Here is a 10,524-nt window from a genome sequence, read left to right on the forward strand (position 1 = left end):
CTCAGCCTCCCAAAGGCGCGGGATTACAGGCTGAGCCACTGAGCCCGGCTTACAATTTTTGATTACTGTTTTCACATCTATTCTTTTTCTTTTGAGTCAGAGTCTCCCTCTGTTGCCCAGGCTGGAGTACAGTGGCATGTTCATGAACATTGCTGCCTTGGCATTCTGGGCTCAGCCTTTTCAAGTACCTGGAATCACAGATGTGTGCTACCATACCCCGCTGATTTTTTGATTTATTATAGAGATGAAGTGTCACCATGTTGCTCAGGCTGGTTTTGAATCCCTGAGCTCTGGTAATCCCCTTGCCTCCTCCTTCCAAAGTGCTGGGATTGCAGGCGTGAGCCACTGTGCCTGGCAGTAATACTTATTTTTGACTATGTGATTCCTTTATATAGACTAGTGGGGCCTAATTATTGTTATTTTTTACATTTATTATTTGGGCATTTGGCATATCCTTTCAATAGTTTAGGAAATCTATATAATGTTAGTAGTACGGAAGCTTTGTTTTTAGTTATCTGACATTTATAGCTCCTTCAGTTTTTTAATCTTGTTGAATAGACTGCTGTATAACAGTTCTGTGTCTTTTATTGTCATATAGCTTCCTGCTTTTAAAATAGATTGATAGTCTTTAATTTTTGGAACAGTTTTAGATTTACAGGAAAATGGATTGGAAAGTGCAATTACCACATTTATCCCTTTCCTTTAGTTTTCTGTATTGTTTATATCATGTATTAGTGTGATACGTTTGCTATAGTTCATGAACCAGTATTTAATGTTGTCATTAACTAAAACCCATGGTTTGCATGAGGGCTCACTCATTGTGTTGTACATTCCACGAATTTTGACAGATGTATGCTGACATGTGTCTGTTATTACTGCATCACACAGAATAGTTTCCTTACCCCACAGATCCTCCACGATCCACCTGTTTATCCTCTTCTTCTCTCCCACCAAACTCCTGGCAAACACTGACCTTTTTACTGTCTCCATAGTTTTGCCTTTACCAGGACGTCATATTGTTGGAATCATACAGTATATAGCTTTGTCAGTTTGGCATCTTTCACTTAGCAATGTGTTTTTAAGGTTTCTCCAAGTCTTTCTTTGTCTTGGTAGCTCTTTTTTTTTTGCTGACTAATATTCCACAGTTTGTTCATCTATTTGCCTTCTGAAGGGCATCTTGGTTGCTTTCAAGTGTTGATAATTATGAAGAAAGCCACTGTAAATATGCTTATGTAGATTTTTGTCAGAAACATAGGTTTTCACTTCCTTTGGGTATACTCCAAGGAGTGCGATTACTGGGTTGTGTAGTCAGAATATGTTTAGGTTTTTAAATATTCTTTTTTTTTTTTTTTTAGTCGGAGTCTCACTCTGTCGCCCAGACTGGAGTGCAGCGGCTGCTCCCGGCCACCGCAGCCTCGACCTGCTGGGCTCCGGTGATCCTTCCGCCTCAGCCTTCCGAGTAGCTGGAACTACAGGCGCGCGCTACCACACCCGGCTAATTTTTTGATTTATTGTAGAGATGAGGTCTCGCCAAGTTACCTAGGCGGGTCACGAACCCGCGGGCTCATGCAGTCCACTCACCTCAACCTCCCAAAGTGCTGGGATTACAGTCTGAGCCACCGAGCCCGCCTTAAATATTCTATGTATGTGTGTATGTATGTCAGTCAGAATCTCACTCTGTCACTCAGGCTGGAGTGCAATGGCACAAATTAAAAAATTAGCCAAGTGTCACAGTGCACACCTGTAATCCCATCTACTTGGGAGGCAGAGGGCGGAAGGATTTCCTGAGCCCAGGCTGTTGAGGCTGCGGTAAGCCGAGATGTGCCACTGTACTCCAGACTGGACAGAGCAAGACCTTGACTCAAAAATAAAAAATGAAAAGCAAAAACAAACAAACAAAAAACAGGGTAGAAAGTATTAGAATATAGTAAACATACAAATGTAGCTTATCAGCTTTATGTGTGTATTTGGTCATGATATAAAATATATTCTCAATTAGTCTGGCCAAGGAGAAAACAAACAAAAAATATATTTCTTACTGTGGGTTCTAGTTAAAAACATTAGAGGCCGGGCTCGGTGGCTCAGCCTGTAATCCTGCGCTTTGGGAGGCTGAGGTGAGTGGATTGCCTGAGCCCGTGGGTTCGAGACCTGCCTGGGCAACTTGGCGAGACCTCATCTCTACAATAAATAAAAAAAAAATTAGCCGGGCATGGTAGCGTGCCCCTGTAGTTCCAGCTACTTGGAAGCCTGAGCGGAAGTATTGCCGGAGCCCAGCAGGGCGAGGCTGCGGTGGTGGGAAACGGCCACTGCACTCCAGTCTGGGCCACGGAGTGAGACTCCAACTCAAACAACAACAACAACAACAAAGACATTAGAAAGCCACCTACGAGTAGAATTCCTGGTTCTGAGAATGCCCATTTCCCCTTTCTGAGAATGCCCATTTGTGACTATTGCCAAATTGTTCTTGAGAGGGCTTATGGCAGTTTACTGTTTTACTACACGGTATGGGAACACCATTTCCTCCACATGTCCAGCATTTCATCAGAGTAGCCATAGGACTTCTGTTCCTCCAAGAGCTTCTCTTTAGTATTTCCCCTTGTTTCCGCTACTTAACCTCGTCTTTATAGTTGGCAAATGCATGCCATTGTTAGCAGTTTTAAAAATTGAAATGTAATTCACATGCTGTGAAATTCATCCTTTGGAAGCATATAATTCAGTGGTTTTAGTATACTCGTAAGACTATGCCGATTTTACCACCATCTAATTCTAGAACATTTTTACCACCCCCAAAGGAAACCCAGTACCTACTAACAGTCACTCCCCATTTCCCTTTCTCCCAGGCCCTGGCCACTGCTAATCTACTTTCTTTCTCTGGATCTGTCTGCCTCTTCTAGACATTTCACATGAATGAAATACAACATGTGACCTTTTGTATCTGGCCTCCTCCACTCAGCCCAGTGCCCTCACGGGCCTCTTCATGATACAACTTATCAGTACTTCACTTCCTTCCATAGTTGAATAATATTTTGTTCTATAGATATATTGCATTTTGTCTATCTGTTTATCAGTTGTGGACATTTGGGCTGTTTCCACTTTTTGGCTTGGCTATTAAGAATAATGCTGCCATGAACTTTCACGTTCAAGTTTTTGTGTAAACATGTTTTCACCAGAGGTAGTGGCTCATGCCTATAATCCCAGCACTTTGGGAGGCCGAGGTGAAAGGATTGCCTAAGCCCACAGGTTCGAGACCAGCTTGGGTAACTTGGGAGGCCTTGTCTCTACAATAAATCAAAAAATTAGCCGAGCATGGTGGTGTATGCCTATAGTTCCATCTACCTGGAAGGCTGAGGTGGAAGGATCACCAGAGCCCAGCAGTGGCTGTGGGCGTGCTGCTGCGCTCCAGCCTGGGCGACAGAGTGAGACTCGGACTCAAAAAAACAAAACAAAACATGTTTTCAATTCTCTTGGTTTATATCTAAGAATGAAATTTCTGGGTCACATGACAGCTCCATGATTAACCTTTCAAAAACTACCAAATAGTTTCTCAAGGCAGCCATACTAACCTGTTTTCTTACCAGCCGTGTACTGAGTCTCCAGTGTCCAATGTCCTTACCAACACCTGATATTGTTTGTCTTTTTTGATTATAGGAAGCTTAGTGGGTGTAAAGTGGTGTCTCATTGTGGTTTTTATTTGCATCTCGTGTCTCTAATGACTAAGGATGTTGAGCATCTCAAGCATATCTTCACATTCATTTTTTAGTTGGGTTACTTGTCTTTTTTTTAATTGCAAAAATACGTTATACATTCTAGATACTAACTAGACTCTAGTTAGAAAATATTTGCAAGCATTTTTGTCCTCATTCTGTGAGTTGCCACTTCACTTTTTGACAGTATCCTTTTAACCACGGAAAGTTGTTTTGTTTGCTTTTTGGTTTTGAGTCGGAGTCTCATTCTTTTTGGTTTTGAGTCGGAGTCTCATTCTATCACCCAGGCTGGAGTGCAGTGGCATACTCACAGCCACCCCAGAGTTGACTTGCTGGGCTCTGGTGATCCTTCCGCCTTGCCTTCCAAGTAGCCGAACTACAGGTGCATGCTACCACGTCTGGCTAATTTTTGATGTATTATAGAGGTGAGGTCCTGCCAAGTTGCCCAGGCTGGTCTCAAGCCCATGGGCTCAGGCAGTCCACTCGCTTCGGCCTCCCAAAGTGCTGGGATTACAGGCTGAGCCACTGAGCCCGCTAGAAAGTTTCTAATTTTCATGAAGTCCAGTTGTCTGTTTTTCTTTTTTTTAAAGTGTCGTGTCTAAGAAGCCATTGCCTAATCCAAGGTCTTAAAGTTTTACAATGTTTTCTTTTAAGAGTTTTATGGTGTTAGCTCATATAAGTGCATCTTTGATTCGTCCTGAGTTAGCTCTTGTACTTGGGTGTGAGATCAGGATCCAGCACCATTCTTTGGCACATCGATATCCAGTAGTGATTAGTTTTGATTGCTCATTTGATAGTATCCTCACCACAAGTGATAAAGTGTGGGCAGGATGAAGCTTTCTGTGTTTCTTATTAGGTTTCAATATATTCAGGTTAGAAACTTGGTTTTTTTTTTTTGAGTTGCAGTCTCACTCTGTCACCCAGACGGGTTCAGTGGCACGACTGTGGCTCACTGCAGCTTTGAACTCCTGGGCTCAGGTAGTCCTTCTGCTTCAGCCTCCCAAGTTGCTGGGACTATAGGTGCATGCCATCACACCTGGCTAATTTTTGATTTTCTGTAGAGATGAGGTCTTGCTATGTTTCCTAAGCTCAAGCAATTCTCCTGCTTTGGCCTACCAAAGTGCAAGGATTACAGATGTGAGCCACCACACCCAACCTTTGTTTGATTTTTTCTTTCTTCATAGAATTCTCTTTTGCTTGAATTTTTATCATGTCTATTCTACCACAGTATTGGGTTGGGTTACGAAAATAAGCTCATAAATAAATAATGTGACTAATGGGACCTAAATATAAACTACTAAAAATTATAATTTCTTTTTTTTTTTTTTGAGTTGGAGTCTCACTCTGTTGCCCAGGCTGGAGTGCAGTGGCATGCACATGGCCACCACAGCCTCGACTTGCTGGGCTCAGGCGATCCTTCTACCTCATTTTCCAAGTAGCTGGAACTACAGGCGCATGCTACCATGCCTGGCTGATTTTTTATTTTTTATTGTAGAGATGAGGTCTCGCCAAGTTGTCCAGGCTGGTCTCAAACCCGTGGGCATAAGCAATCCACTCGCCTTGGCCTTCCAAAATGCTGAGATTACAGGCTGAGCCACTGAGCCCAGCCCTGTAATTTCTAAGAATAAAAATACCTTACAATAATTTCATTTGTATTTGTTACCATAAATGTTTCTTAAAGAATGTTTTGACTGTGGCATTTCTCCTTTTGGATGCAGTAGTTTCACAGAAAGCTTCCTGCTGGCTTTTGCAAAAATCTAGATGTTGGTAAACTCAGACACTCACTGATGGATTTCCTTATCTTTCTGAACATTATAACCCCATCCTCTTTCGGAACTGATTATGTTATGCACAAATTTGAAAAGTTTTATTTTTAAGTTATATGACTGAGAATCATAGCAAGTTGTGTAAGGATAATAAGGTACCATATCTTTTTTTAACATGTTGCATAAATTTTTCTTCTAGGGTGGGAATGGGTAGGGTCATTAGCCATTTAGGAACCTGAGGTTATTTAGGGAGCAGTGATAGCTGAAATGCTCCTTGCTTTCTCTTTTGTTTTGTTTTTTTGAGTCGGGGTCTCACTCTGTTATCAGGCTGAACTGCAGTGGCACGATCAAGGCTCACTGCAGCCTCAATCTCCTGGGCTCAGGTGATCCTTCCCCCTCACTCTCCCCAAGCAGCTGGGACTGCAGGTGTGCGCCATAACACTCAGCTAATCTTTAAAATTTCTTATAGAGACAAGATCTCCCTATAATACCCAGGTTGGTCTTGAACTCCTAGCCTCAAGTATTCCTCCCACCTTAAGCCTCCCAAAGTGCTGGGATTGCAGGTGTGAGCCCCCTGCCTGGCCTCTCCTTGCTTTCATTTGGCTTCTTTGATGTGGTCTGTCTTTTGTTAAGGTTGAAATAAATGTTCATTTTCTTTTATTAAACAACCAGAAAATCCTAGAATTTTGAGAGATGAATGTAGCCTTGAAGATAAATGCTAAAAATGCCCCAGCCCATACGTTTAAACTAAGGTTAGTATTTTAAATTTCAGCAGCAAAAAAGATCCAAATGTCTGGCTAGGTAGTGAGCTAATCACTTGCACTGTTTGGCTGTTTCCATTGGTGGCATGATTTCCCCCTCTTTCATATTCTCTCCACCTCTGGGTAATCTTCAGCAGTGCACTCTGGTCAAAACAAGGCCAGATACCTCAATAATTGCATATTTTGATAGCTCCTATAAGCTAGTGCTTAAGACTCATGTAAGCATTATCTGTACTCTTTAGCTTCTCTTTTACATTTTCTGACCTTCTCACTTTAAGCTGTTTTGTTTGTATTTTTCCTCTTTTTTTTTTTTAGGTTGCTGTTGTTCTGATGGATACCCAGGGGGCATTTGACAGCCAGTCGACTGTCAAAGACTGTGCCACCATCTTTGCTCTGAGCACCATGACTAGTTCTGTGCAGGTAAAATCTCTTGACTCAGAAAAAAGTGTGCAGAGGAAATAAGATAAAGGGAGAACATTTAGTTTCAGTTATTGTTCTGTTAGCAGAGTTTCTGTGATGACACCTAAATAGTCTCTTTAGACTATAGATTTAGTTAAGCTTTCATAAGCTTAAGAAGGAGCTAAACTGTTTTTTGTTCTTGGTCATAATTGTATATAAATACTCCAAGAAAAGTCCAAAAAAATAGAAATTGAAATTACATTGAATACATCATACCAAAAATATAGATTTGTTTAGAGCTCAGAAAAATTTTATTTTAAACTGTGAAGGAAGAATTTTGTGATTTCAACTTTATATGCATAGTTTTCCAAAAGACAGATAATATTACTGTTTGCACGATCCTCATATTCTTTTTTTTCTTTTTTTTTTTTTAGAGAGACAAGGTCTTGCTATGTTGCCCAGGCTGATCTCAAACTCCTGGGCTCAAGCAATCCTCCTACCTTGGCCTCCCAAAGTGCTGGGATTACAGGCGTGAGCCACTGTGCCTGGTCTGGCCTCATGTTTTTATATACAAACCATTAGTTGTACCAAGCTTCTGTCAGTGCTGTAGACTTGTTTAGCATTTGTTTGAAGTAAACCAGACTAGTATCAATCTGGATTTTTGTTTTCTAGATTTATAATTTGTCTCAGAACATACAGGAAGATGATCTTCAACAGCTGCAGGTATGTATTTCTCAGAAACATTTAACATCATAATACACTTTAAAAGTTTTCAGAAGAAGAAAAATTTTAGAACGGAGGAGTTTTTAGCAAAAGATTGAAATTTGGAGGCAAGTGTTTAGTTCATAGTAATCCTGCAGTCTGCATATTGATTGCTGGGATGGAGTGGGGCGGTCAGAGAAGGCTTGAGTGATTTGAGCAGAGAACAGAGGAAAGTGGGTGAGTTGGTCCTTCACGTGCATCTGAAAGTGTCACAGGAACAGCAAGAAGACCCTGAGAGGAGTGTTCGTGGCAACACCGAGGAATGGCAAAGAATGCCAGTGGGAGAGAGTTGACAGTGGGGCGAAATGAAGAGGGCAGAGAGGCTGTGAGGTCCTGGTCCTGCTGGGGCTTTTCCTCTGGGGCGATGGGAGCCACAGGAAGGTTTTCAGCAGAGAAGTGATGTTATCTGACATATTGTAAAAGGATCACTCTGGTTCCGTGTTCGGCATAGATTTTTAGGGGGGCAGGGATACATTCAGTAAGATAGCTCATGACGCTGTTGCAGTAATCCAGGTGCGGTCACATAAATTCATATTTGCTAAATGCATATAACCATGTGTTTGGGCTTAATAACCACTAGTCATTGTTATTATTACTATTACTACTACTATTATTATTCAGTGACTTCTCCATAGCAGCAGTTCTTATCTGTTTTTATTTATTTATTTTTTTTTGGTAAAACAGTCTTCAATGGGTATTCCAGGGTTGGGTGCAGTTCCTGGCATGCTTCTCTAATTCTGTTTCTCCTACTCATATACAAGAAAACATAGTAGAATGCGAGTGAGTGAGGGTGTCATGATAGGGATGACCTTGAATTAGTTCTATTTTCTGTTCCTTTGAAAAAAACAATGAAAATCCCTCTGAACCTTGCCGTTCAATGTTGCTCATGGCGATTGCTTAATAAAAGTAGTTGGTGGTTCTTTACCTGTGCCATGACCCAATGGTTGATAGCTGTTGCTGTGTAAAACTTTTCTACCAAAACTTGAGTGGATCACCATTTCATCTGAAAGTTACTCCTTTCTAAGCTTCGTCCTTTTCCACAGTTTTTGAATGCCTACTTTGTGCAAGACAGGGGACCAAATGCTATAGACATACGTAAGGTCACATTCACAGGTGCTGGAAATATACTTTTTTACAGGACACAGTTCAACCCATGAGAGGTAGTGAGGAAATTATGATGCAGTTACATAATTCTCCTTTGATACTGTTCTCAAGAGCTCCACTAGCCTCTGGCTCCTCAAGTCCCAGATATGTTTAAGCATGTCTTTCCTATAATCATTTCAACATCAGCCTTTCCTGATTCTTTTTGTCTTACGCTGTCCTACGTTACCTTCAGTGACTTTGTTACTTTGTGTGTAGTCTTTTTTTTTCAGTCAGGGTCTCACTCTGTTGCCCAGGCTAGAGTGCAGTGGCACGATCATGGCTCAAGGCAGCCTCTAACCCCTGGGAGCTGGCAATCCTCCTGCCTCAGCCTCTGGAGTAGCTGATAGGTGTGTGCCACCATACCTGACTAATTTTCTGATTTTTTGTAGAGACAAGGTCTCGCTTTGTTGCCCAGGCTGGTCTTGAACTTCTGGGCTTAAGTGATCCTCCCTCCCCTCCCTTTTTTTTTTTTTGAGACAGAGGCTTGCTATGTTGCCCACATTGTAGTGCAGTGGCATGATCATAGCTCATTGTTGCTTTGAACACCTGGCTCAGGTGATCCTCCTGCCTCAGCCTCCCAAGGAGCTGGGATTACAGGTGTGTACCACCACATCAAGCTGATGAATATTTAAATTTTATCCTCAAATTATAGAATGGAAATAATTTTCTTTTAGCTTTGGGAAGACATTGCTTCCTTGGCATTCAGCTTCTAGTGTTGCTGCCGAAGTCCCATGCTATCTGATTCCCGTTTCTTTGTATGCGACCTTTGGGTTTCTAGCTGAAGCTTCTAAGGTATTATTCTTGGCATGAGTTTTCGTGGTAATGTGCCTTAGTGTGAGCTTTCTCTTTTTAAACTCATATCCTAAGAAAGATAAGATGTTGCTCTATTGCAACTAAGAAATAATAGGATACTGTTAAAAGCAACATTCAGCAAACAAAAAGAGCCCCTAGAAATTAAAAAACTATAGCAGCAAAAATGGAAAGTTCAGGAGAGGAGTTAGAATATACATTGGAGAAAATTTCCCTAGGAGGTTAAGGGGAGAAAGAGTGGGGAGAAAGGGAAGGGTGTGGAGGAAAGAAGGTGAGAGGGCACACGGAAAGAGGAAAAAGAGACTCATTTCAGGAGCTGTTTAGCATGCTAATAATAATGGGTGTTTTGGTAAGAGAACAGTGGGGAAAAGAATTATAAAAGGAATACTGTGATGCTCCAGAATTGAAGGACATGAGTTTTTGTTTCCTGCAAGGGGCTTTTCTCAAATGCCTGGTGGTCCATGACTGGCCTTAAGAGTGAGCCGCTAACAATTGAACTGAGAGCTTTGACAAGAGGGTAGAGCCTTGTGTACTGGTTTGGACCACAACTAGGCAGGTGGTGGAGCAAATTATCTAGCTATTTTGTTGCCAACTCTTTAAAGTTAGTGCTTTGCAGCCTTTTATTTTGGGCTGTCAGTTTCTCCAGAGATTTCTTTAAGCTCCTGCTGGGGTTGGTAGATGCTTGTTGCGGCCAGCAGGGTGAGAGGGCTATGGGTTCCCACTGTTAGTATGTGGACTTTGACTTATATGAACTTGTTTCCAGTAAGGGACTTACTCCTAGCCTCAGCTGAGTTTGGTATCCGAGTCTAGAGATTTGGGGATTTATTTTCTCCATGTAGTACACCCGCCATCTTCTGTGAGGGCAGGAAGAGTATGGAGGTTGGGCGGTGTGGGCAGTGTAGGTGCTCTCTCCAAAGAGGTCCACACATGGCTCCAGCTTCAGCCCCACCCCCACACCTCCTAATGCAAGGCAACTATGTGCTCATAATTTCTGAGCCTTTCAGGGATTCTGCTGAGACAGTCTGCCTATCTGTTGGCCCTTGCTTCTTCTGGATTTTTTAGCAGGACAGAGAAAGCCAAAACCTGAGATGGTTCTCGTTGATCTGTTTTCTTTTCTTTTCTTTTTTTTTTTTGAGTTGGAGTCTTACTCTGTCGCCCAGACTGGAGTGCAGTGGCCGC

General features: G+C 42.0%; 1 protein-coding gene across 1 annotated transcript in view; it reads left to right on the forward strand.

Moving 5' to 3' along the window:
- Positions 1-10,524, forward strand: part of ATL3 (atlastin GTPase 3) — a 30,429-nt gene that overhangs the window by 4,084 nt on the left and 15,821 nt on the right. The window contains exons 3-4 of the mRNA XM_008073147.1: positions 6,547-6,651; positions 7,303-7,353. Of these exons, the coding sequence (XP_008071338.1) occupies positions 6,547-6,651; positions 7,303-7,353 (156 nt within the window). The remainder of the gene's footprint in view (positions 1-6,546; positions 6,652-7,302; positions 7,354-10,524) is intronic.

This window comes from Carlito syrichta, unplaced genomic scaffold (genome assembly GCF_000164805.1).
Source record: "Carlito syrichta isolate Samal-C Ts95f unplaced genomic scaffold, Tarsius_syrichta-2.0.1 Scaffold315696, whole genome shotgun sequence".
Classification (NCBI taxonomy): Eukaryota; Metazoa; Chordata; class Mammalia; order Primates; family Tarsiidae; genus Carlito; species Carlito syrichta.